A 27,333-nucleotide genomic window follows, 5' to 3' on the forward strand; every position below is an offset into this window, starting at 1 on the left:
GTGTGTTTTGCATCAGTCAAAACCAAGAGTATTATATTTTTTCAGCAGATGAGAAAAGTTACATCAAAACTCTTGCGGGATTGAACAGAACATTTTTCTTGGCCCAAAACGAGGCATTTCACTCATTATCGGGGTTTGGTTTTTTTTTTAATCAAATGAAATACATTTTAAAGAAATATTTATTTCCAGTAAAAATGAGCGCACTGAAAAGCATTAACTAAACGTTAACCAAATGTTTTTCTCTGACTGTGGGATGGATTCAGGAAATACTTGGTGGAATCAGGGACTAATTTAGCCAAAAGGATCTTTAGGGGTCCTCCAGTTGAGCCCCGTGCCCAGAGCGGGGCTACCACCAAAGCTGGGCTGGGCTGCTCAGGGTCTCGTCCTGCCCAGGACCTTTCCGCGGGTGGAGATCGGGACACAACCACAACACCAACACTCCCAAACACAAACAAACACCAACACAAACACCAACAGCGGCCCCACGCCGCTCCCGCCGCCCGTTACCTGCCGCTGCCGCCGCCGCGCGTTCAAACGGCGCTCCGCCCCACCGGGCGGACCCGGGGCGGAGCGGGGCGGAGCGGGGCGGAGCGGGGCGGAGCGCGGCGGGGCCGAGCCGGGCCGGGCCGGGCAGGGCGGCGGCGGGTAGCGATGGTGTCGCTGGGGGAGCCTGGCCCCCTGCCCGGCGTGGCCGGGGACCTGGCGGCGCTGGCGGAGCTGGACGAGGCGGCGCTGCTGGCCGGGCTGCGGGAGCGCTTCTTGCAGCAGCACATCTACGTGAGTGCCGGGAATGGGGCGGGGGGCGGCGGGAAGGGCGCTCGGCTGACCGGCTGTCCCGCTCCCGCAGACCGACATCGGGGACATCCTCGTGGCCATGAACCCCTTCCAGCCGCTGCCGCTCTACGGGAAAGAGGTGAGCTCCGCGCCCCCCTCCGCGTCCCCGCCGCCCCCCGGCTGCTCACTCTCCTCCGCCGCTCCCCGCAGGTCTCCGAGCAGTACCGGCGCCTCCAGACCGACACGCTGCCGCCCCACATCTTCGCCGTGGCCAGCCGAGCCTACCACGCCATGCTGGGCCGCGGGGGCGGCGGGCCCCGCAACCAGTGCATCGTCATCAGGTGAGCGGCGGTCCCGGGGCTGGCGGGGCGCCGGGGCAGCCCGAGCCCTCGCTGGCATCTCCCCGCTCCGCGTTCAGGTGAAGTTCATCTCCAGTGCTGTTGGTGAGTCAAAATCCATCTGCGCTGGCAGCACATCCCTCATCCCGACCGCTTTCCAGACAGGAGAGTGGGCAGGTCGTGAGGAGGTGTGGGCAGACAAAACTGGCTTTCGTGGAGCAGCTGGCCGGCAATCTTTGCGACAATAAAGATGTCAGGTTCGCTTCTGGGGATCTCTGCCATCGGGAAGATTTACCCAGCTCTGGGAAAAGCCATAGGGTGCTCTTATTTGGCAACACAACTACCATGGTAAAAGCTGTAGTAGAAGTTGGAAGGATGATAATGGAAGGAACCAGTTTTCACAAAGTGGAGTTTCCCATGTGTAACCAAAGAACAGGAGGAATTAAAACATGGGATTTTGCTCTAAGACCTTTGGGAATCTGTTCAGGGAGGATCTCATTGTCATGGGCAGTTTTGTGCATTAGAAGTGGGAAAAGAAGGACTCTTTTAACCAAGGAGCATGCCAGTATTACAAACATGTCACTCCATGGTGTCACTCTTGTTCTGCTGGAACTCTGCAGGGCAGCAGGTAGCATCATTTAGCAGAGAACACCTCAAACAACATCAGCTCCCAGAGAATGCACCAAGGAGGAGAAAGCCTGGAAACATTAACTGCCTCTTCTCTACAGCTGGGTGTTGCAGAGAACAGTTTAAATGTCATCCCAGTCAAAATGCTAATTGCAGCTTGTTTGATTTAATACTCCTCAATATTTGCCTTCCAATCATTTTAACGATATTTTCAGTCTACGTGGTTTGGAAGTGCATTGCTGAATTACTGCTGTTTTGGTAGGACTGGGAGCTGACTTTGAGGATCACTTGAGCCCCACTCATATCTCTAGCCTCCAGTCCAGAAAAGTGGCTGTGCTTACACAAAGTGCTCTGAGGAAGTGGTGGCTTTGGAGTCAGTATGTGCAAGAGGCACTGCTGGTAGGGCTCTGGGAGAGAGAGGGCAGTCATTGTATTTGTCTTGAGAGGTGAAAGACAAGAAACCTGTGAGATTTGACAAGAGATCAGTAGTCTGGTTGCTTTCTGACAGCACTTCAGAGATGAGCCTGATCCTGTTCATCTTGCAACCTTTTACCTGGTCTGTGTGTTGCTATCACAGGAAGTTTGTGGTTTTCCTCTCTATGAAAAACTGAAGCAGTAATTGACAGGTTTCCCTAACATGAGCATAATTGGCGTGAATGGGGAGGATGAGGTCACTCCTGTTAGACCACAGTTAACCACAACAGCACAGGGACACACCAGAATCTGCTGTCCTTTGTGGTCTCTTTAGTGTCCCCATCCGAGTCTGGGAGGTCTGGATAGCGTGCTTCAGAGGTTGATGTTGGATGAAGCAGCTGCTGCCAGGTGATAAGAGTTCATTGCTACCAAATTGTCCTGAGCTAAAAATTCCCTTGGCACCTCTTACCTTCCCAGTCCCAAAGGACATTAGTCATTGCCTGGGTGTGCTGTGGTACAGCACTTGGGTCACCTGAAGATGACTTTGCATTTCTTCACAGCTAGGGCCAGTTACACACCTGCTCTGCTTGCAGGACCTTGTGAAGGTGCTGTGCTTGTTGGAGGGTCTAAGGACAAGCTTGAACCATGGAATTTCACTTTGATCAGTTTTTTGTGGAGGACGGAAGTTACTGAAAAATAAAAATTAACCTGACATACTGAGCAGGGACATTGGGTGGCATGTTCTCAACTGGCAAAATGGTCTTATTTTGTTTGTGTATATTTGTTTGGTGCTGGTCTGACCTGTGCCTGAGACCTGCTGTAGTATTTGAGATTCTTAACCACCTATGTCACATGCTTGATACCTAGTGCAGAGCAACTGGGAGCTACAAAGCAGTAAAGCCACACCACATGCTCAAAGGTCGGCTTAAAGGAAACAGAGACCTGCCCTCAAGTATACCTCCAGCATTTCCTGCATTCTTTTTCCCCTATGCATATACTGAAGTTCTCAGCCAGTGTGATGTTGTCATTCAAGGATGTTTTGTCTCACTGATCATAAATTCCACCCCCCCAGGACAGGGGAAACTATATTTTCCAAGTGCTGGTTGTTTGACTTGGAGGTGGAGGCACCATGGATGTGTGACAGCAGAGTGACGTGGATATGTGACAACACGGTGACGTGCACTGCTGGCACTGTGGGAGTGTGGGCAGCTCTGCACCCACGTTCCTTGCCAGCTGAGGCACATGGATGTGTGAAACACCTGAGATCTGAGACTGCCACAGCATCTCATGATCAGTATCCAGTTGTGGATGTGATGTGGATAGGGCAAATCTCTCTGGAAAAAGAGGAAGCTGTTCACTCCAGCATATGTGAGGGAGTTGATGTACCAGATGACTTTTGAAGCAGAGCAAATGGTCTGGTACATCTCATCCAGAAGTGACAGCATGGGGTATATCTGTACACCTTGCAGATGGGGAAAAGTTCCCTGATGAAGGACCAGAACCTCATGGGTCACCCTGCATAAAGCTGTGGGGTGTGTGTTTATACTCACACCTGCGATTTTGCTGAAGAAGTTGTGAAACTCTTGTAGAACACTCTCAAGTGATGGAGCACTTGAACCATAATGGGCACAACAACTGTTCTTTAAGGCTGATGGAATTTATTTTGCTTTCTCTTGGCAGTGGAGAGAGTGGTGCAGGGAAAACAGAGAGCACGAAGCTGTTGTTGCAGCACATAATGAACCTGTGCAAAGGCAACTCGCAGCTGGAGCAGCAGATCCTTCAGGTAAGTCATTGCAGGATGGTGCTTGAAGGTGCAGAAGCAACACTGCTGTAATTAGGCTTAGGAAGCCTGCTGGTGAATCACCACTGGAAATCAGGGAGACACACGTAAGACACAAGAGAAAATAGTGGGTAAGAATGGTGAGATAGTTGACCACAAACTAGAAGGGTTAGTAGGTTGGTTATTTTGTTAGTTGAAGATGATTGTTAAATTATAGAAAACTATTGCAATCATTTGTAATGTTCCCAGTTACAAGAGATTGCTGGCATTTCTCTAAAGAATTTCCTGTTTGAGGTAGAACAAGGATTTTCATTAGAAAAATGAAATCTTGATTTAATGGTACACTGAAATGGAGAATTCACACAGCCTTTAGTAACCATTCCTTGGTTGCTTATACTGCCAGGCACATACCTGCTAGCTGGCTAACTGCCATCCATGCTCTTTTCATATATCTTTGACAGCTCATTTTGAAACATATTTGTGTCATTGGTCTGAAATATTTCCTCTTGAATTTCTCCCCAGGGAGTTGTGAGGTTTTTTTAAACAAATCATACTTTAAACCTTCTGTGTGATAGATTAAGAAGAGTGAGTTCTTGGACTACTTCACTTTAAAGTCTGTCTTCTCATATTTCCTGTAGAAACATAGAAGTCTTTCTCTGTGTGGTGGGTTAACTTTAACCAGTGCCCACCAAGCCACTCTATCACTCCCCCTCCTTAACTGGACGGGGGTAGAAAAATATGACAAAATCCTTGTGGGTTGAGATAAGAACTGTGAAGTCACTCAACAGCTACCATCACAGGCAAAACAGACTCAATTTAGAGAAAACTAATTTAATTTCTTGTCAGTTAATATCAGAGTAGGATAATGATAAATGAGAACAAATCTTGAAACAGCTTCCGCAACTCCTCCCTTCTTCCTAGACTAAACTTGACTCCCAGTTTCTCTGCCTTCTTCCCTCCAGCAGTGCAGGCAGATAGAGAATGGGTGTTTAGGTCATTTCATCACAGATTATCTGTGCTACTGTCTTCTTCCTCACGTTCTTCCCCTCCTCCAGCATGGGGTCCCACAGGAGACAGTCCTTCAGGAACAGTCTGTTCCAGCACGGGTGCCTAGACATGATGTGGTCCTTCAGAAACAGGTTGCTCCAGTGTCAGTACCCTCCATGGGATACTGTCCTTCAGGAGCAGACTGCTCCAGTTTGGGTCCTTCCACAGGGTGCAGTCCTTCAGGAATAGGGTGCTCCAGTGTGGAACCCCCAGGGTCATGAGTCCTATCAGCAAACCTGCTCCAGTGTGGGCTCGTCTCCACAGGCCACAGGTCCTGCCAGCAGGGCTTCCTCTGGGGTCACAGCCTCCTTCAGGCACACCCCCTGCTCTGCTGTGGGCTCCTCCAGGGGCTGCAGGTGGATCTCTGCTCCCCATGGACCTCCGTGGGCTGCAGGGGCACAGCTGCTCCACCAAGGGCTGCACCAGGGGCTGCAGGGGAATCTCAGCTCTGGCAGCTGGAGCAGCTCCTGACCCTCCTCTTTCACTGACCTTGTGCTGCAGAGCTGCTCCTCTCACACATTCTCACTCCTCTCTCTCTTCTGTGGGTGTGCCACAGGTTTTATCTGAGAGGCACTGCCTCTGTCACTGACGGGCTTGGCCTTGCTCGGTGTAGGTCTGTCTTGGAGCTGGCTGGCATTGGCTCTTTTGGACATGGGGAACGTGTCTGCCATCTCCTCACTGAAGCCACCTCTAGCTCCTCCTACAACCAAAATATTGATGGGTAAACCCAATGTCCCATGCTGTGCTTTGGGTTCTGGAATGGTGTATTATTTCAGTGTGGTATCATTCATGATGGATCCAGGGTGAATGCCTGTGCTCTCTTGTGGCAACATGACATTAATACACCTGCTCTCTCTGCTTAAAGCTGGCTTGGGCCACACTACCAGGCTGCTTCTGACCTGAGCAGGTTCCACAAGCAGGAGAGCTGTGTTTGTGCAGCATAGTGCCTAAGGCCAGCCTGCAGTTCCTTCACTGGAAGTAACACTTCCTTTAGCTCAGATGACTTGCCCTTGGAAAGCCTAGAGGTGATGGTGAAGAAATAAATATGCATCTTATTTGGTTCCTGTAGAAATATCCAAGGACTAAGTTAGTGTTTTGTGGGATTACAGTGTCATACCTAAAAGCTGTGTCCAACAGGCTGCCCAGTGTCTATCCTGAGGCATTATTCTTCCAGTGGATAGACATTGTTTGCTCAGACACAGAAGATTTGTCATTTTGCCACCTTTGCATCCATCTTAGCAAGCTGGTCTGATTGCCCTGCTGATTTCTTTATAATTCACTGAGCTTATGTCTACAAATTTCAGTAGCTAAGCTGTCATATTAACTGAGTGCCATGTTGACCTTGTTTATTGCTGTAGTATAGCACTCAAATTATCTAGTGACAACAGATACTGTGTTGAAATCAGTTATATCAACCTTATCTTTTAACAAATGACTCAGTGAGAGTCTGGGATCCCATCATTTGATTGTACTGATTGTCATTAATCTCATGCTACTTAGTCTTTGTGATTTTTGCCTTTTTGGATTTCTTTATCCAGGCAAAGATAAAATAGGTCCTCTTCCATATTCATAGAGTGGTTAATTTTCCAGCTGAATGCTGAATAGCAAATGCTAAAGATAATTTTTTTCCGAGTTAGATGGGATCACTTAATCTGAAGAATGATTGTTCTGCTTCCTCACTTGTTTTAGGTGAATCCATTGCTTGAAGCTTTTGGCAATGCCCAGACTGTGATGAATGACAACAGCAGCCGCTTTGGAAAATATATACAGCTGCGTTTCCAGAAAAATACAGGTGAAGTCAAGGGCAATTACTAGCCTGGGGAGTGGTTAGGAACTGGAGGGAGTGGACTGCATAACCAAAACTTGTGGAGGGTAAAATTTTGGCATGTGGCTCCCTGTGGGATGGGTGTGCAATTAAGTAAAATCTCTCAGCAGCCACTGTTGAATAGGACCTGAACAGAATTAGGCCTGGGTTTGGACAGAGTGGGAGTACAGGAAGGATATGGGGGTGAGAGTGCAGGGTAAATATCAGTAGTACTTTGCTGTGCTAGAAACCTTAGTTTCTGCTGGAAGAGGTGAACAGAAATCTGTAAGACCACAGGAAGCATGGAGAGGTCCATTTCCAGTGTACTGGGCAACCTGGAGGGTGTGCACACAATAAAGTTAATTTAGGCAATTCAGTACTTCTATCAGCAAAGAAGAGATGAGGGACAGCTCATGCAGCTCCTTGGCCCCCAGAGTGAAGTTCCCCACCCTGTTACCTTTTTGTGTGCAGTGCAAGGTGCAAAGCTGAGTGAGTACCTGCTAGAGAAGTCACGGGTGGTGCAACAAGATATTGGGGAGAGGAATTTCCACATCTTCTACTACATGTTTGCTGGACTGTCTTCAGAGCAGAAGGAGATGTATGGGTTATTGGATCCTTCACTCTACAGGTATGTCAAAGGCAGACCCTAGTTTAGCCTTTGTGGTGGGTGGTAAAGAGGAAAACAGCGTAATGGAGATTTTGCCTCTGCCCTGGGGTTTTATCTCTGGGTCAGTGGAAGTTGGAGTGGGATCTGAACAGAGCTACATGAAGAGATATTATGGATCATCATGGAAGCTGGGAGGTCTGGGATCTCTGCTGCATTACGTTGGAAAAGATCCTTTCCCTTTCATGTCTCAGGTGCTGGTGATCTGCTTTGTTCCTGTGGGGTAGGACTGAGTTACAGTGCTGATTGTGTGAAAGTTTTATATGGGATGTGCACTTTCTCAGGTACATAGGTGGACGGTTTGGTACACAGGAAGTAGCTGAACGCTGGAAGCACAAATACCAAGAGGTTTGCAATGCCCTTGACATGGTGGGCTTCCAAGAGCAGGTTAGTCCTGGGGTTGTTTCATTTCCATCTGTGCTTCCTGCAAGCATAGGGTTTCTTTCTAGCTGTTCCTTCGAAGCTCAGTCCTATTTCTTTCTCTAGATTTTCCATGTTACTTTCAGACCACCTGAGTCTGCCAGACTTGTGGAGAGCTTTTTCCCACAGGTTGCCTGTGCCTCTTCCCTTAACCTCTCCAACTTCTGGGTCCTCTGTGTTGTACGTTCCTCATGCTGATAAGTTTTTTCGGTCACCTTTCTTTTGTGTTTTAGGAGCAAGTGGACATGCAGGCTATCTTGGCCGGTGTGTTGTCTCTGGGCAATGTGACCTTTGAGCCTGAGGAGAGCATTTGGTCTGTAAAAGTCAGTGAAGCCTCACGGGGATGGCTGAAGGCTGCAGCGGTGAGTCACAAGAAATGTTGACAGAAACCTTATGGGTATGATGCTCTTCCCCACAGGCTGTGTGACTGCAGGAGCTGTTCCTGCCAGAGATGGCAGAGGATGTTTCTGCCTCAGAGTGTGAAGGCTCCTAAAGAGCAAGGGGTTTTTTTGAAACGTACAGTTTGACCCTATGACTGCATTTGTGTTCTCTACTGTTCATGCCCTGAGAGACACGTCTCAGCTTCTATTTCTTGTGTGTCAAGAACCAATGTCTTACATAATCAACATATGCCTTCCTGACTTCATGCAATACGGGCTTTTAAAAATTAAATGTTTTATGTTACTGAGTGTGACAATGCCTTGGAGAAATTCAGGTGTGCAGTATCTATACATCAGTTCTGTGTTTTCATCGGATTTTGTTTAAGGGTTAGACTCTAAATGCTATCATTTTTTGTTGGTTGTCTTGAATTAAGCTTTCTTCTATTTTGCACGAAATTATCACAAATTAAGGGTGTATTTCCTGGGACCATTCAGTTTTTGTTATATGGGATGGCTACATTATCCTGTTTTGTTAACAGCACAGAATAGAAGAAAGTAACATATTTCTCCCCTTTCTGTTTCTTTTTATTTTGACCTGTTTGAAATCCCAGCACCCTTGCTCTTTGGTTTCCCTCCCATCTCTTTGACTGTTTCCCTCCTACACCATACCTGAAACAACCACCTATGTCTGTTCGGCAGCCAACTTCTTTTTATCTTACTTCTGAAAGCCTGCTCCTCATTTTTTTGCCCACAGGAGGGGAATTCCTGTTAAACCACTGAGGGGCTCAGTGTGTCTGAGTTTGCTTTCTTCCCCTGTCCCTCGTGTGGGTTGGTGTGACTCTGAAGCTCAGATGCTTTGGCACCTGCACAGTCACCTCCATGTGGTGCTGTTCAATAAGTCATTAAACTGCTCAGCAGGGACTGGCGTGGCTCCCAAAGAAGCTGAAAGGTGGCAGCACTGGCAGAGCGAAACAAAAAGTGTTTCAGAGAGAGTGTGTGAGGTTGGTCACTGCGGGGATGGAGCAGATCAGAGCCTACATCTGACTCCAGTGCCAGCAGCAGCACTTGCCTTACAGTGGGGCTCAAAGGCCTGAGCCTGAATCATGACCCATTGCACGCAGCAGATACAGTCCCCATGAGCAGAGTAAGGGTTTACAACTGTCTGTCCTCCTCTATTTCCTGTTTCCCAGGGTCAGTTTGGAGTCCAGGAAGATGAGCTATTAAAATGCCTGATTTGTACGACGTCAGTGACCCGAGGCGAGCAGATCCAGCGTTTTCACACCCAGCAGCAGGCAGAAGGTAGGAAACACAATGAATTGCAGATGTGCTGGCTAGAAAAACTGGTTTTTGATGGAAGGGTATCCCCACACATGTGCAGCTCATTGGGAACAAAGATGTCCTTCTGTGCCCCTTCATTCCTCTCACACAGAGGCAAGTATGTCAGTGTTTTTTTGTTTAGTCTCTCACTGACATGTAGGGCCATGAATGCTGCTTTTGTTTGATCTCCAGGAGACTGCAGAGATTAAATGAGAAACCAAGGAATTATCTTTGCTTGTTCCCTCAGTCCATCCCAGAAGGAAACTCTAGGCATTTGTACAAAAGAGGATAAGGATCCTGTTGCAGAGTGCTGGCAGTGTGCAGAGCTTTAGGTAATAGACGGAGAATCAACAAAAACAATGAGATAGCACAGTATCAGGAATGGAGTGAAAAGAATAAATAGCAAGCACAAGGTGTTATTTTCCCCTTCAATAAAACAAGAATATAATCTAAGGTAATCTGTACCAAAAGTTTCAGTTAAAATATTTTTTATTTCAATATTCTAAAAACTAATTCAAAAGAGAGATTATTGCTTAAAATAAATGAAAAAAGAAAATTAAATGGGATTAGCTAGTTCTGTTTTACAGAGTTCTCTAGACAATAAAATATACGTCTCTTACCATATCATAGGTCATTTTAATTCAGTCTCCTTTCTAGACTGTCAGCAAGCTTTCCATCAATTGCATCCTCTTCTTGCCTCCAGCATTTCAACTCTTAGCAGCTGTGGTCTAGGAGGAGAAGAACCATATGATTTTCCATGTAAAATTTGGAGCTTCTCCTTTGGTTTAGCAGTGAGGGGATCCATACTTAGATCTTCAGAGGGGAACACAAGTCTCTGGATATTCTAAAAAGTGGCACGACTCAAAAATGCCCTGGTATGCCATTTGTGATCTTGTAGAAAGATTGTGAAGATTTTGGAATTAAAGAGCTGGTTTTGCATTTACTAAGGATAGGGACAATCAGGTCTCTAATGTTTATGTTATCTTTAAAGTAACTTTATACGGACATTGCTAGAGGTGGATGTATTGAGCCAGCCTGTGTGTCCCTTCCTGTCCTGTGAGCTCTTCAGTGAGCTGCTGTTCCCTCTGTGCAGATGCTCGGGACTCCATCGCAAAGGTGGCCTATAGCCGAGTGTTTGGCTGGATTGTTTGCAAGATCAATGACCTGCTGGCTGAGAATGTGGATCCTGAGGTGGAGCTGAGGGAGATAGGTGAGTTCTGCCTGCCTTTCTACTGTTCTGCTCTAAATGTGCATGCCTCAGCCACAGCGAAGGACAGGCACAGCATGAGGTTTCACAGAGCTTGCATGCTGGGATGCATTATCAGAGCCATGATCCTGCTGGAGATAAGAGTCAGCAGCATGAGCTCTGCAGGGCCTTGTTCAGCTTCGAGCAGTGAGTTGATCTGAAGCAATTGTGAAGCTGTAGAGCTCTTCCATAGCTTCCAGCAGTGTCTCTCTTGCCTGCCTTTTCCCTGTGCCAAAAGAACTGGGTGATAGGCGATTTAGTTTTGTGTTGGTGTATATAGTAATCTTCAAGGATGGTCTGCAGCCTCCATAATGTGCTCTTCTTCCCTTTTTTTAGGCATCTTGGATATTTTTGGGTTTGAAAACTTTGCAGTGAATCGTTTTGAGCAGCTTTGCATAAACTTGGCCAATGAGCAGCTACAGCATTTCTTCAACCATGTAAGTCTGCTGAGAGTGACCTCACCTTGTGTTGCAGAGGAAGCGGAGCACTGCTCTACCTGGCAAAGAGAGCTTGGAGAGAAACAGATCCATTGCCTGGAAAGACAGATATAGTGATTAGTGAAGGAGAATAGAGAGTAGCAACCTTGCCTGCTGGGGCAGGGGAGCCACTGGGACAGGAAAGGAAGAGGTAGAAGGATCAAGCAGTAGCCAAAGTCGTAGGAGCAGGGACGCTTGCACTCTGAGAAGTATTCCTGCTTTATGCACCAGCACCAGTGAGTGCCAGGGTTACAGAGAGCCACGGAGAACAGCAGTTTTATCTTTCATCTTGGACATCTCATGCTGTGACTAAGAGTGCCAGCACCTCTGTCCTCTGTTTGGGGCAGGAAGGAAGATGTTCAGGGTTGTCTAGCCAAGTCTGCTGGCTGCTTCAACCTCCTTTTTCTTTATTTCAGCACATTTTCCAGCTGGAGCAGGTTGCCTATAAGGTAGAAGGGCTGCCCTGGGAGACCATCACATTCAACAATAATGAACCTATTCTGGTGAGTGAGAGGTCTGACAGAATATAATTGCTCTATCTAGCCAAGGGAGAAGTCTTACTCTTTCTATCATGGGGAGGAGATATACTAGGGAAGAAAATCTGCAAAGGGTGGTGAGGGTGAGAGGGGATGCCCTGCACTGCTTCAGACATGTGTCATGTGTCTCCTTTCCTGCAGAATCTGCTCCTGGCCAAGCCGTTTGGGCTGCTGTCTCTTCTGGATGAGCAGTGTGCATTCCCTCAGGTATGCATAAGAGAGGAGGCAGAGATAATGCTCTGGGGGCTAGTATATCAATGAATATCTGGGCTGCAGAGAGAGCTCTTAGGTTGGAGTGCAGGACAAGCAGAGATGTCCCCATGTGTGATTTAAAGGACAGGACATCCAGATCAGGGGCAGCCTAGAGGCATTGGCATCCCTGTGAAGAGTTAGAGAGAGAAAGTACAGCGGCAGATTATTGGACAGCCAAGGATACTTCCAACACTTTGGTTTGATTCCATGTGTCCTCATTAGGTCTCTGTTGCAGCTTATAAAATCTGCTCTCTTGCAGGCAACTGATAAGACTTTTGTGGATAAACTAAAGAGCAGCTTTAAGGGGAATTTACACTTCCAGCCAGTCCGAGACCGTATTTTGGGCTTCAGCATCGTTCACTATGCTGGGAAAGTATGTACTGTTTGCAGGAAGAATGCTGTTGTAGTGTGTGTTGGATGGGGTGGACGTGTTGGCTTTGATGTTAACGAATGTGTGGTCTGAGGATGACACTAACACAAGTGATGTGTTCCAGCAGATTGCCTCCTAGGATTCCCTGGGATTTATTTAAGAGGTACAGGAAGAGAAGACCCCTGAGGAAAGTGAGGCTCTGGGGCATGTAGGGCATTAGAAGAAACTGCTGTTCTTCTAATAATCATTCTATTAGATGATTTTTTTAGGACTACTAGTCCTAAAATCGTACTTTATAAATAAAAGCCCTGTTGTGTCCACTATGCAGCACCAAAGGACAGGCTAAAGGCTTTTGCTGTACCTATGGGGTTCCAGAGCATGGCAAGTAACTATTTTATTGCAAACACCTGGGAACACTCTGTAAACAGCCAGGTAATTAATGTTTTGAAAGTGGAGGCAGTTATTTATACATTCAATGGTATCTAAGCAGCTTGAGATTTAGGACTATCACGTGTAACTTTACTGCCACCAATTTTGAAAGCATTGGTCCACACAAATTGAATTGATTTGAGATAAGTTTTGGAACAGAAGCAGATATGACAACTCAGGTCATTGGATTATGCAATTTAGTAATCTAATCTCGGCATTGGTGACTAAGTTACTATTTGTGATATTAATTATTACAAAAGCTAACATTTAACGTCTAAAAGGTGGATGCCTCAGTGTTATGCTGCACTCCCGTGGTTCTGATGCCTGTGCCATGTGCATGGTTTTGTTCCTCAGGGTTGGCACTGAATGGGGTGCATGTATGTTTAAAGAATTCATGTGCAAGCCAGAGTACATTCAGTTTAACACATGATCAGCTCCTGGCAGGCTGTGGAGGTGACTTTCACAGCCAGCCTGTGAGCACTGCTCTCCTCAGTGACTTGCTGCCCTTTTCCCAGGTACAATACGATGCTGAGGGCTTTCTAGAGAAGAACAGAGACACTTTGCCAGCCAACATCCGTGGGCTCTTCATCAACAGTGTCACCCCCTTGCTCAGTGTGCTGTTCACAGGCAAGTCCCTCTGCACATCCATCATGAGCCAAAACCCACCTTGGCAAGAGTTAAGCGTGGGCATGAGGCTCATGTGTTTCACCTCTGGCAGCCCCAGAGAGGCTCTGGGAATGCTGGAGCCTGGATTGGGGCTGCTGGCAAATACTGAGCTGTCAGAGCTGTTTATTCCCTGCCATGGAAAGCAGGGCAGGTTGTATCCCCTTCCAGAGAATTAGCCACTGCTCAGATGTCATCCCATCTTCTCCAAGGCCAGTACAGGACTGTCTCCACTAGTTCATTCTATACACTCTGTTCTTGTCTAGAAATGAAACTGGTCAAGATCATTGCTTCTTAAAATGGAACTTCACAACTTGTTGAAAAAACTCTGAGGTCATGCATTATTTTTCTCCTACACTCCCTTTTTCCAGTTACCAATAAGCCTTCAGATTCTCCAGGGCTTCTAATTAAATTAAAAATTTAGGGAAAGGTCAGGTGGATGCTTCCTTGGAAACTGGCTGGCTGAACACAGCGCTTCTGGTATAGAAATTTTGTAATTTTTTTTTTTGTCCCATGCACTCCATGGCACTTTCTGGGATTTACAAGAAACTGATGAATTTAATTTCTATTTTCCCCTGTGTTTTTCAACTTCTGCTCAGGAATATCTTTCTTCATTACCACTTCTGCACGGTTACTGAAGCTACTTAGCATAGTCCTTACTCTTTCAAAGTTAATAAACATCAGGCATAACCTGTTCTCAGGTTGGTTGTCCAGTCCTGGGCAATGGCTCTAGCTGCTGAGCAAAGCATTTGGCTCAGATGACCTCCAAAGATGACACTCCCAACATCATTCTGGAATTTTATGGTCCACATGAACCCATTGCATCAATGGTGAACAAGGTTGTTACCAGATCCTTTAGTAAATTAAACCTCCCTGATTTTCTCATCCTGTCATTGAGTTACTATTAAGCTATCTGGCTTTAAATAACCTCCTGAGTGCTGTAGGTGTGCTTCCCATTTGCTGCCTGTACTGTTTTTCCTGCACAGTTAGATTCCCATTGATGATATTTCTATTGAAAGTCATTTAGATTTATTTAATAACCTGACTTCCATGTCTCTTCAGTGGCAGAAAATAATATTGCCTGCCTTGTGTGCTTCATACATTTGCATTTTCTTCTTCCTTTTTTTAGCTCTTTCCTTGTAGCTCCACATGGCAAAACCTAACACCCTGTCTGTGACTCAATATTTGTAAGGAGGCTTGTGTGTGAAGTGGGGTTTGAATGTTTAGCCCTGGTTGATTGCAAGTAAAGGTAGAAAATGAAATAATTGTCTCTGTTCTTCCAGCCACTGTCTCCAGGACAGGGACCCTGATGCCTCATGTGAAAGCCAAGGTATTGCACTTCAGGTCCACATGACAGTGATAAATGTTATCTGATGATTATTATTTGAGAAACTGGCTAAAAAAGAGCAGAGAAATTGGTTTCAAATAAGAGCAGACGGCAAACAGCTTTCAACAGTTTCTCCTTTGTTTTTTAGCATGTTTTCTGCTTGCTTCTGCCATTATGTTTAACTTGTCTTCCCTTCCATTAAATACATTTTCCTGTATTTTTTGCCATCTGCCTTCCAGCAGTGCTCTTTGGCTGTCAATCAAGCACTCCTTCAAGAGTTGATCCTTTGTTTTGGTCTGGTTTCAGGTCATACCAGGAGCAGATGACAAGTTCAACAGTACACGGAAACAGTCTGCTGGAGCTCAGTTCCGGGTACGGTGTTGCTGCCCTAAGGTGCCCTGTGAGATGAAAGCAGTGATAATTTTACCACTGCAAATATCACTGTACTGCTTCCAGAGTGGTTAAAACAGACATTATGTAGATGGGGATTTTCCTGGTTGCCCAGCAGGGTTGATCATGGTGGGACTGACCCACTTGTTTCCAGAACACAGGAATTTGCTGTGCAGTGAGAAAACAGTTCTTGCTGCAGAAATACTGCATATCTGGCAGTGCTTTGGCTTGATGGAGTGTTGATCTTCCTCTGCCCTTGCCAGCATTCCCTGATGGTGCTCATGGAGAGGATGTATTCTGCCAACCCACACTTTGTGCGCTGCATAAAGCCCAATTGGCAGAAGGAGCCAGGTGTGCTGGACAACCAGGTGGTGCTGCTGCAGGTGAGGAAAAGCAGTGTCCTTCTGCTACATCCCAGTAGGAGGACAGATTCCACCAAAAGGCTGTGGAAGCTGACTCGCTTGAGTCTCCACTCGCAAGAAAAAGAGTGGCCACACTTTATATATGTGTAAAGATTCTGGATACTTGGTTGTTTTTATGACATAGACTGCTAGGTCCAGATTTTGTAATCTTAGTTCTCTCTCGTTTTTTTTTCATGACTTGCAATGAGACCTGCTTGTCAGGCACTAGGATTCATCTTTGCATCTCCCCCTGGATGGGGACTGGTACAGACAGTACTCTGGAAAAATTGCTTCCCAGAGGAGACTGTTCTCACCCATCAGCCAGGGCAACGCTGAATAGAAACCAAGATGGGATTACTTTGATAGGATCTGAAAGGCACTGATATGACTGTATTTGGATATTCTGTCAGGTCTGAGGTCCAGATGCTTTAAAGAATACTGAAAATGATTAGAAGACTTCAGAAAACTCAGTGGCCTCTTTAATGTATATAAGAAAGGATAGGATTAAGAGGAAGTTCATCCATGCCTCAGAGTACTTCTGTGTCCAGATTTGGAAATAGAAAGCTATCCTCTAAGGGACAGAGGCAAAGCAGTACCCATGGCTGGAAGGTGAAGTTATTTCAGTCATTGGTTTTTATGGTTTCCAACTTCTAACTCAGAGTGGTTAATCAGAATTACAGGATGTGGTAAATTCAGTCCTTAACCAAAGAAACATTTTCAGAAAAAGACTTTTTCATTTTGAACTGGAGAAGTTTAGGGCTGAGTGAAGTAATTTCTGGCTGCAAAGGAGCAAACTGATGTCGTAATGACCTGTTTCTCTTTGTTTTTGTGATCCTCTTTGTGGTGCCATTTCAGCTCCGGTACAATGGGCTTCTGGAGACAATCCGTATCCGAAGAGACGGTTTCTCCTGGAGACCCTCCTTTGAGGAATTTGCTAAAAGGTCTGTTAAAACATCTCAATATTCCTTGTTAGATATTATTAGGGAACCAACCCTCATAACCAGATATAGGGAAGGAGTAAAACAGCCTCTTCAGAGTTCATACAGTCTGAGGTCATGGGGTTATTTGCTGTGGGAGGCTGAGTGGGAAAGGTAGTGACTTACTGTTGTTTGCTGTCAGGGTGATAGGGATCAGCTCAGCCCATCAAGGATGTGGCTTTTACATGTTTGTATTGGTTTGTTTTCCACAGATATGGAATTCTTCTAGTTAAACCTGGTGTTCCCCTCACAAAAGAAAGGTAGGAACACTTACTTTGTTGTGTGCAGTCTGGTTTGTTCTTCAGAGGCTTTTACTCTGAGCACCATAGCAAACCAAGTAAAGGGGATAGACAAAAAGAGGATGGGATTTTGTGGTGATGAGGAACATGGATGCCAGGCAAGGATATTTAATGTTTAAAAAGCATTCAGTACAGTGCTGAATTCTTTCTTGAATTGTTGTGTAGCAATTAAATTCAATTACTATAAGGTCTTATTGTGCTGTGAAATGAAAACTGACCAATGTACTCAGTTTAGGGAGTAACAATAATGGTCAAGGGTGTCCACTGAGCTCATCATGGCATGGGCTCAAGTACAGTTGTCAGGTGCCTCTCCAGGCTTTTTCCTGTTGGCACCTGGGAGAAGAAGATAAAAACAATGCTGAACAAGCAGCCAGCACTGAATGTCTCCCAGGCTAGAGATGTTTCTAATCCAAGAATTTTGTCTCTGTAAAGGCAAAATATACCATCAGCACTTTCAGAACCTGACTGCTACACATATAAATGTTCTTCCAGCTCTGCAGAAAGACACAGTTTTACCCTGCCAGCTTTTTCCTTCCTACATCTAGGGCACTAGTTCCCCACCTCCTCTTCTACACTTTCCCAGCCTCTTCTTCCTGCCAGTGTCAGCTGTGATTGATAGTGAGAATGAATCATGTAAGGAAGCCAGCTGAAGGGTTTTTTTAGTCATTTAAGAAAAGGATTTGAATGATCTCCTGGAACAATTCTCTCCTGGCAGCAGCTCCTCCTGCCTTCACAGTGCTTTCTTGAGCTTCCTGATGCTTCTGAATAGTACGAATGGCAAACCCAAGTGAAGTCACAAGACAATCTCACAGATGGGGAAAGATGATTGTAAACAGGCAGCATGGTGTGTTTTGGGACACAAAAATCATAGGATGCATTTGAGAAAAAAAGTGCTCTGGATATGGATTGTGGCACTGTGGAAGTTGGCTGAGACAGAAGGAAAAACACTTCTACTTTCCTGTGTGAGATATTAGCAAAAGGTGCCACTATGATTTCACAGCCTGGAGGAGAGGGAGGAAGCTCTCTGTGTGTTGCAGCTAGAGCTGCTTTCAGTTCCAAGTGTCAGGGAATCTTTCCGAGTGACCCAAATTTTATCACTGGAGTCTGCAAAATGAAACTGGAATTGGAAAACAGACTTTCTCCCGGAAGTCTTGCTGTGCTGACCTCGCAACTTGTGTCCTCCAAAGGGCTTGGAAACAAAATGGTGAAAAACACTTCTAAGAATAAAATAGGCTCTACAGAATTGCCTCCCAGGGAGTTGAAGTCTGCCTCTGGGAACCCCTTTGCTGATGTTCTTTCCAATGTGATCTTAGCTGTACCTCAAGGAGCATTGCAGACTGACAGCCAGTTACTGACTATTGGGAATTGCTGAGGCACTTTCTGCCTCTTTATGCGTCTAAAAATTGTGGGGTTTGCTTTGGGTGAAAAATTATTTATTTCACTTTTTTCCTCTCTTTCAGCTGCTTGGAGATACTGCAAAGTACAGAGCTGAAAGGCTGGATTTGTGGGTAGGTGTGGATTACTGTTGTTGGGAATGGGAAGCCTAAACTGCAGAGGTTTTATACATGTAATCTGTTACCTGGCTCTCTTCAGGGAGAACTTTGTGTCTGTAGGAATGGCCTCTTCAAAGGATGACGGATGCAAGTTTAGACAAACAATATTTCTCACTGTATCTTTCTCTTCCCAACTTCACAGAAAGTCACGACTTTTCTTTAAATATTGGCATCAGGAGCAGCTGGCAAAGTATGTGGAGCGACTAGAAAGAGCAGCAGTTGTCATACAGAAAGGTGAGCCCTGGGACAGGAGCATCCCTCAGTGATGATCTCAGACCAGAGGAAGGAAAACCTTTCCTGCAGTCCCTGTTCCTCCTTTGCAGAGGACATAGGGTAGGGCAGGTGTCATCTCTGTGTCAAAGCCTTGTGGAGTCAAAGTGCTTATTGCAAATGTCCACATCCCCAGTGCTCATCCTGAATCAAGGAGAGCCCTCAGACAGGGTGAGCCTTGGAAAGGGAAAGCATGTGTTCAGGAGAGCTGGGCTGAGCAGGGCAGGCATGTGATTTGGCTGTGTCCTGCGATCTGGCTCCCTGTCCTCTGGAGTAAGGATTGTTTGTGAGTTGTGTTGAACTGAGGAGAGGCAAATGAGTGAAGCAGATCTCATTCCTGCTTTCAGAGACAGGCAAAAGGGGGTGAAGTTTTGTTCTGGTTTTTTTCTTTCCTTTCCATGTAGCATCTGCTCTAGCAGCCTGTTTCTACAAAGTGGCTGTGAGCAGATTGGTACTTCCCTTTGCACAGGCTACATGAGGACTGTGCAACCAGGAGGAGGAGGAGGAGGAGGAGGAGGAGGAGAATGTCACCCTGCCTAGTCCCTCTCTGTTGCACTTTTCTTCTGTATGGGTTGTTGCACTGCTGGAACATCTGAGCAGCTTCCAGCTTCCATACAGTGTGACAAACATCAGACTGTCACAAGCTGTGCATTGTTGTCTTCCATGGGGAAGTGTGGGTAGTAGGAAATGAGAGGGTGCAGCTTTCAGTTCATGTGCTTTAATAAGTGATAGAGTAGGTGGGATCATGTAGTGTCTGTAATGCTCCTGGTGAACCCTGTGATGGCTGCTTATGGGAAATGTTTTCCTGTGGGCTGGCATCAAGGAAATCTTGTCTCCTTCATGGTGGCAGAGAGATAGATGGTTAACAGACCCTTCTGTGAGGCTGTCTTTTTTTGGGTGTTTAGTGCCCTGGTATTAGAGATGAGAGCTTAGATCTGTAATTTGATTTCTATAAATCCATGATCTGGCAGTGTAGAGAGTAGAAGACAGTTGTCACAGGGTTTTGGCTGCCTGCTCATAGTAGAGTTTCCATTGCTCTTTATTAACTTGATTCAAGTGTCAAGGGCTTTGTACTGGATGAGGGACTATCACCCTCATTCAGTGTTCTTCCCTGAGAGAATGGCGAAGACATGAACAGCACTTTTTTTCCTAACCACAGCTTTTCTCTGAACAGTTTTTAGGGGATTCAGATGCAAGAAGAGTTACCTAAAACTGGTGGCTGAGCTGAGAGCTGAAGCCCAGCGGCTACAGGAGGAGGCAGAGAGAGAAAGAATTCGGCAGCTGGCACTGGCAGCAGAGGCCCAGGGTGAGCTGCTCCCACTCACACTGCCCCTGTGTGTGTCCACTGGTGTGATGATCACCCTGAAGTGCTGTAAGCTCCAGGTGATGATGGCCTGCCCTGGCTCTCCTGTGCTGGGAGCTCCGTCAGTGTGGTGGGCAGGGAGCTGATGATGTTTCTGCTCTTTGGAAGTGTGGCTTTGTCTGTGGGGGAGCAGGAGCAGCATGGTGAAGGTTGGTTGCCTGTTTGTGCTGGAAGGAGGGCCAAGCTGTGTTTTCCCCACATATTTCATGCAGCAGAGCCTGTCGCTGTCCTGGGCATGTGGAGGATGGATCTCATGGATCTTGGATGCTAGATTTCACCTCCTTATTTCTTCTTGTTGCAGAAAAAAACTCCCTTCCAGTCCCCATGCCACGAAAGAGGCGCCCTCAGCCTGGTCCTCATCCTTCTGATAAGTCACAGCAGCCACCGGTGCCACGGCCACGCAGCAAACTAACAGAGGTAGCAATACTGGCTCTGCTGGGGACCCCTTAGCCAGATGTGCTGGTTCCCTGCTCCATCCACCTCCTGCATGCCCATGTCCTCCTGCATGTGGCCCCAAGAGAGCATTGTCATTGTTATGAGAAGTGTGAGTCCTTTCCTAGTGTAGTTAGTTAAAAAGTCAGGCCCTTTGAGGAACTGAAAGCAGCATTTTGTATTGGCAACTGGTGTGGTCTTAAGAGATTCAGAAATGGGGCCACCTGCCAAAGTGATCTCTTCAAATGTCCCCTGCCTTTGACTTCACTTTCATGCTGACTTTCCCTCTCTCCTTGCTTTTAGTTCACTCCTTTTGATAATTTCTTGAACCCTTCTATGCCTCGTCCTGTCCTGGGAACTGAGGAACAGACTGGGGAAGAAGCAAAAATGAGGCAACTCAAGAGAGGAGCAACTCTCCGCTGGTTCAAAGAGACACAGGCCCAGAAGGTCGTGCAGGATGATGGGGCCTTTCCAAGCTGGCTGCATGGGATGATCAGTCGGAGGTGAGAACTCTGGACACAGTGGCCACGGGCAGAAACCACTGTGTCCTTAGGAGAACTGTGTAGGTTGGATTGGCCAGGCTTTACTTCCTTAAGGAATGGGAGTGATCTGCATAAGTTTTCCCTTTTAATCCCTTAAACCTTTAGGGGGGAACTTAAAAGTCCTTGTCATTCGGCTGTAAATGCTGTGTAGGTCCATTGAAAGATTATGGAAACTCATGGTAAAAAAGTCCACTGTAAGCCCCTAAATACAGATCCCATGTAGGGAAGGGAGGCTTGTAAAGTAATCAGAATGGAAATATACACGTGCATTTGCCCTGTTGTGGACCATTTGCAGAGACATGAAGATAAACTTTTGGGTTAATTCGTTATGACTGGTTTTCGTATTTCAGTTTAGGTCAGGAGGAGACCCCAGTTTACAGCACAAGAATACAGAATTCAGCTTACTTTTATTTTAAAAAGTATTAAGAGGGTCTTTAGTGACTACCCAGTGGCAAAATTCCACCAAAGTCCCCTGATACAGGAAAAGGAAGGGTTTTTGTTTATGCCTCTGGCCGTCTAAGGAGGGTGCAGCATGGGTGGCATTTATTTCTTAGGTGGCATTTACTTCCCAGGCTGGGAGAGACATGCACTAAGCCTTTCTTTCTTATGGAGTTGTTCACAAGACTTTGTTTAAATGCTTGAAGTTTTTCTACCAGGTCTGCCTCACACTGCACTCTCTTGGCTGGGCTAAGCACTGCTTTCCAAGCAGTGTGAATACCAGTGAAATGCTGATTATGCCAGTGATCAGATACGAGCAGGATGGTGTTATAGTCTCACCTCTGTGCAAACTGATCTGTGGTGCTCCACACCTTTTTAATTGCCGATATCCCATAATTGGTGGGATTTCTGTGTCAATGTTGCTAGCATTTGACCACCCTCATAATCTTGCTCCAGTTTCTAATATTTTTCTGTTCAAACTGCAATTTTCCTTCAGTCTTATTAGATCAGAGGTTCGTAAATTTTGTCAGGTTATCAGCATGAACATTATTCAGAGATTGCACAGCACACTAGCTTAGTAAAGGACACTACAATAGTTTACAAATCCCTGGTAGCTGCATTTCTTTTTAATTTTTTTAAGATAATTATCAAGGCCTTGACCTGTATTAATGCTTTTGTCTACATATCAAAACATGCAGGAGAGGAACTAGTGCCTGGAAGACAAAACTGTCTAAATTCAAATATAGACTAGCCATGAGCACTACACAATGAAGGATATGACAGATCCTTCTCAAAAATACTGGTGCTTAAACAGAGACTTAAGTCTCCATACAGCAGTGTGAACTCAGCTTCATGAAATGGAGCAGCCAGAGCAATCCCAAATTGCTCTGGTGATTTGCAGTCACCTTTAGCCTGGAGCAAGGCACATGACAAGCACAAAGCAGAGCTTTGTCTCTTGGGCAGAGAGGGGGAAGACCTCCTTCCAGCAGGAAGTTTAGAAAGCCAGAGTGGTGTAATCCAAGTTGGTGTTTTTCCAGGCTCTGGGCTTACCCAGTGCCCCACAGCACCCTGACTTCTTCATCCCTGGACCATAGGAAGTGCACACATTCACAGATTCCTCATCTCAGTGATTGGGACATGCTTGGTGCATGCTTTGTCCCATGATTTGGGACATGCTTGGTGCTGGAAGCAGTGGTTGCTGTTGCACTAGTCAGACTGCTGGAGCAGGTTTGGAGCAGCCCTGTTTGGAGGGGCTTTGACTGAGAGTTCTGTTCTCCCTCAGCCCATTCATGCCTCCTACACCACCAGCCTGGACTCAGGAGACCTGTAGCTAAGAGCACATGGGGCAGATGCTGGGCTCCCTGTGACACTGCTGTGGTGGCACATGAGATAGGGTGAGAATCTCTGCTGTGTGGCAAGGCAGCTGCTCACTCTATGTTGAAAAACTCTTTCCTGATTCCAGGGAAGCTGAAAACTTGCTGATTGACAAGCCTTTGGGTTGCTTCCTTGTTCGGATCAGCCAGAGCCGACCAGGCTACATCTTGACATACCGGTAGGTAATGAGCAGAGGAAGCTCAGGGGAGACATTATTGCTCTCTACAGCTGCTGACAGGAGGTTGTAGCTAGGTGGGGGTCAGCCTTTTCTTCCAGGCAACTGGCAACAGGACAAGACGACACAGCCTCAAGCTGTGCCAGGGTAGGTTCAGGCTGAATGTCAGGAGGAATTTCTTCACAGAACAGGGTGTCAAGCACTGGAACAGGCTGCCCAGGGCAGTGGTGGAGTCATCAGCCCTGGAGGTATTTAAAAGATGTGTAGATGTGGCATTTGGGGACATGGTTTAATGGTGGACTTGGCAGTGCTGGGTTAAGGGTTGAACTCAAGACTCTTAAAAGCTTTTCCAGCCTAAGTGATTCTGTGAAACTGAGCACTGCATGAAATTCTATGACCCTAGAATTCTAGAGTCGCAGAATTCTTGAATTCTGTGATTCTATAAAATTGCTTGACTGGAGCAGATGACCTGCTCCACAGAGGAGTCCAGTGAGGATGGTGCTCAGCTTCTCCTGCTGTGGGTGCCTCGGAGAGTTTGTAGTAGCAGATGGGACACTGCAGAATCTGTCTCTTGCTGAAAAAATGGACCTGTTTGTGGGTGGGGTGATGTGGCTCCAAGAGTAGAAGTCCTATTTAGGCTGTACTCTATGGCTGAGTGGACAAACCACATTGGAAAGAACACTGAGTCCTGTGAGCACAGCGTGTCAGTGTGCAGCGCATCTCCTGTCTCTGTGTGGTACTCGTTACTGAGGATCCTGATCACAACTGGCCTCTGGAGACCACAAGTGTAGGAAGCAGGAACCAGGTTCTGACATGCTGAGGCCCCATGCCATGACTATTTCTGCCTGTCCCCAGGGGTGAAGGCCGCTGCAGGCACTACATGATCCAGATGCAGCCCAACGCACGCTATGTCATCCTGGGGGAGGACAGGGCTCACACCTCACTCACCGAGCTGGTTCAGTACCACCAGACTGTGGGCATCCAGCCCTTTATGGAGATGCTGACTGTTCCCTGTGGGCAGGTAAATATCAAGGATCTGCGGTGGGAAAAGAGGATGGGGCATGGACTGTGCTTTGAGTGGTTAAAGTCACAGCAGGATCTCTTTTCCTGTGGGGGGGTGTCCCATTCTGGCCAAGCAGCTTGGCTGCTTCTGCATGCACTGGGAAATGCTACTAGCTGGGGAGTCCTGGGGTGGGGGAGAGACACTGGCAGGTGGATGACACCCCCCTGCCTCCTGAATGTCAGCAGTGGACAAAGCTGAGTATTTCTCTTAGTTGTGCTATTCAGTGTGTGTGAAGGGTCTGTAAATCACTGCTGAATCCACTCCTTCTTTCTCCAGAAAAGTAGTGAGAGTTTGAATTATGAAAATCTGGAGTGCCTCACACTGAGTTCACCAGCAAACAAGGGGGAGACCCCTCCAGAGAAGCAGTCCTGCCGCTCCAAGCCTTCCACTGGCAAACCTGTTCTGCAGTGGTTCAGCAGGACCAGCAGTTTCCAAAACCAACAAATCCCAGACAAGAGCAGAACAAAGCCTAGCTCTGAAGAGAGCAGCCAACGAGCATTCCCTCGCCTCCGCTCTTCCATACGCCTGGCAATGCAGGAAATCCAGCAGGTGAGCTGGGGCATATCCTCTGCCAAGCCACAGCCCCTCTGGGACAAATGGAGTTTCCCTGCTCGGGGGCAGGAGAGGGGAGGCTTCCACAAGTAGCACTTGGTTTCTTAGCACCTGGTCCCTATGTTTTATTTGGTGGTCTTGGCATCAAGACTGAATTCCTTGGAATACTTCTTGCCAGCCTGTGCTCCCCCCTAATGCTGTTTCTCTGCTTCTCACTGCAGTTCGCTTCCACTCCCGTGAACATGTCTAAACAGAGGAGCTCTCTGCAGTGAGGATGTGCAGCCTGAGTGATACGGTAAGAGGAGGAAAAACAGCAATCACAGCTTCCTGGGAAATGGAGGAGCAAAGGAACTTTTTCCTTGGTGTTCCAGCTGTCGCCTCTCTTGGCCACAAGCTGACAGAGCAGGAAAAACAGAGGGCAGCAGCCAGCTTCCATTGCAGGGCTACAGAAGGGAAAACCAGGGAAAATGAGCTTAGGTTTGGGTTCCCAGCAGCTGTGGTGCACAGAGTGCTTGCAGTACAATGGCGAGGCTGCTGGAGGGAGCTCACAGTTTGTTGGAGGCCTGGGGCTGGAAGGACGAGGACTATCAGAATGCACACCACGGTAGTCAGCAGCAGTGGCTCAGTGGGGTGGAGGTGCTGGGCAGGGAGCCCTGCGGGGTGGCAGAGGCTGAAGGTGAGGCTCAGAACTTAAGAAAAGGCAGCAACTTTGTTGCTGTTAAGAGGACTTTCAACAAAGTCTCAGCAGTGGAAATACAGCTGGTTACTGAGACTGTGATACAGTGAATGAAATGCGGGAGTCTGGAAAGGGCCAGAAGAGGCTTTTAGACTGACTCTGCCTTATCTGAAGTATCTGGTGGATGAGCAGCTGCCCTGTCCCACTCAGCTGCTGAAGGCAGGTGGGAGCTATAGTGGTGCTGTTGTACACCTCTGGAAGGATGTGGGTACATGTCAGCTGAGAGTGGAGAGGGATCAGAGGACCACGATTTTGGCTGCTGACCCACTGCAGGGCTTCCAGCCACGCCCCATGATTGCCAAGTTTTGGGAGTGTGGTTCTGCTCCCATGTTGGGATTCACGCTGGAGCAAAGCTTTTCAAGCTGGGGCCTGTTTTGTCTTTCTCTTCGTAGTTGAGAAAGACAGGATCTATTTGATAGCTGAGGAAATCCTCTCCCTGAAGTGTTTGACTTAATTGCTTCATTCCCATGTGTACCATTAATTGATGTACCCTGAGGATGCTCCCTGTGTCTGAGGTTAGGCAGAAGAAAGAAAAAACACATGGGATCTGCACAGATGACTGCAAGCTTGTTGTACTGGGATAGCTGAATGATGTCCTTCAATGAGCTGTGTTTCTTTACTGTCTTGCAGGTCTAAGTGGCTCAGACCTGTCCTCCTCCAGTGCTGTTGGGCCTTGCCTAACAGTGAACATATCCAGACATACAGCAGCCTTCTTCTTTTTTCTTTTTTTTTTTTCTTTCCTACAATGAGCTGGCCCTGTGCTTTTAGGTAAGGCTGATGCAGAAGTTAACCTTCCTCAGCACTGAGCTGTGCTGCTGCTGCAGTATCTGGACCAGTCTGATCCTGGCAGAGGAGAGAGGATGGGAACAGTCATACCCTGCACAGACCCACAGTGCATGACAGTCTGTGTGTCAATACTTCAATGTTCCTGGAGACTCCTCACCTAGCACTGTGAATAGTCGCAAACTGGATATCTTCCAACTGCCTGTTCTGTCACAAATACCTAATTACCTACCTCTTTCTCTTCAAATATTCTCTGTTTTGGTCTGATGTATCTCCTGTTCTGGGAGCTAAAGGGCGATTGGCTTGGGCAGTAAGAAAAAAATCTGAAGTGTCCTTTTTGTTGAGTGCAGGAGCACTTGAACAGAAGCTGACACAAGGTCAAGAAGATCTTTCTTGTAGAGGGGATTCACTGCCCTTGCATCAGTGTGCTGGCACACTGCTCCACAGTCCTTAACCAGAGCTGCAGTCAGGGAGCCATTGGTGAAACCCTCTGATTCATCCTGGCTGGAATCACTACAAGTCTGGGCTGGACAACATGCTTTGCACTGAGGGTAGAGGGCTTGGAACATAAAGATCAGACCACTTGTACTGTCTTTCCTACCATTTAAAATAAATCTTCTATTCCTATAAAGAGAAGCTCACCATTTTCTTTGTTGCTGTTACCTGCAGTCAGTTCAGCCAGAGACTGCAAGTCAAATAGAGCAGCTAACACCTCTGAGGGTAGACACAGGACCATGTGCAGTGTCTCAGTGGAGAAGCTGAACACTCATGGGGCACTAACCCTGGCATACAACTGCTGCCCGGAACAGCCGCTCCTGTACTTCCTTACTGCTGAAGTACTTCTGGAGTACTCCTTACTCCACCTGTAACAGTTTCATCCTGTGCCAGCCTCATCTCCCTGTGCATGCACTGAGTTCCTTCTGGCTCAGTGTTTCCCTGGCTCTGCTTGGAAGGACAGCCTTGCTTCCCTCCCTGCCTGCCCTGTCCCTGGAAGGCACAAACACAGCTGAGTCCAGGCTGGAGCTGTTATCAATGTGATACAGGGTGTGAGTGGCAATGTCTCAGCACTGCCTTTAGTCACGGGGCTGTTTCTCCTCCCTCCCTGTGTTCTGGTGCTGAGC

The 27,333-nt window shown here is 47.0% G+C and overlaps 1 protein-coding gene across 1 annotated transcript; it reads left to right on the forward strand.

Moving 5' to 3' along the window:
• Positions 1 to 588: 588 nt before the first annotated feature.
• Positions 589 to 26,848, forward strand: LOC146425109 (myosin-IIIb-like). The gene is made up of 30 exons (XM_085042054.1): positions 589 to 777; positions 848 to 913; positions 985 to 1,115; positions 3,834 to 3,936; positions 6,670 to 6,772; positions 7,256 to 7,412; positions 7,733 to 7,835; positions 8,102 to 8,230; positions 9,439 to 9,547; positions 10,659 to 10,775; positions 11,148 to 11,248; positions 11,704 to 11,790; positions 11,965 to 12,030; positions 12,335 to 12,448; positions 13,390 to 13,501; positions 14,821 to 14,867; positions 15,171 to 15,236; positions 15,518 to 15,637; positions 16,511 to 16,596; positions 16,845 to 16,892; positions 18,392 to 18,439; positions 18,627 to 18,718; positions 19,929 to 20,060; positions 20,419 to 20,534; positions 20,853 to 21,052; positions 22,992 to 23,081; positions 23,934 to 24,099; positions 24,418 to 24,690; positions 24,915 to 24,988; positions 26,060 to 26,848. Exons 1-29 carry the CDS (start codon positions 652 to 654, stop codon positions 24,963 to 24,965), a joined length of 3,159 nt encoding a protein of 1,052 aa, XP_084898180.1. The 5' UTR covers positions 589 to 651; the 3' UTR covers positions 24,966 to 24,988; positions 26,060 to 26,848.
• Positions 26,849 to 27,333: the final 485 nt, after the last annotated feature.

This window comes from Lichenostomus cassidix, chromosome Z (genome assembly GCF_008360975.1).
Source record: "Lichenostomus cassidix isolate B80296 chromosome Z, HeHo_3.0, whole genome shotgun sequence".
NCBI classification, from domain to species: Eukaryota; Metazoa; Chordata; class Aves; order Passeriformes; family Meliphagidae; genus Lichenostomus; species Lichenostomus cassidix.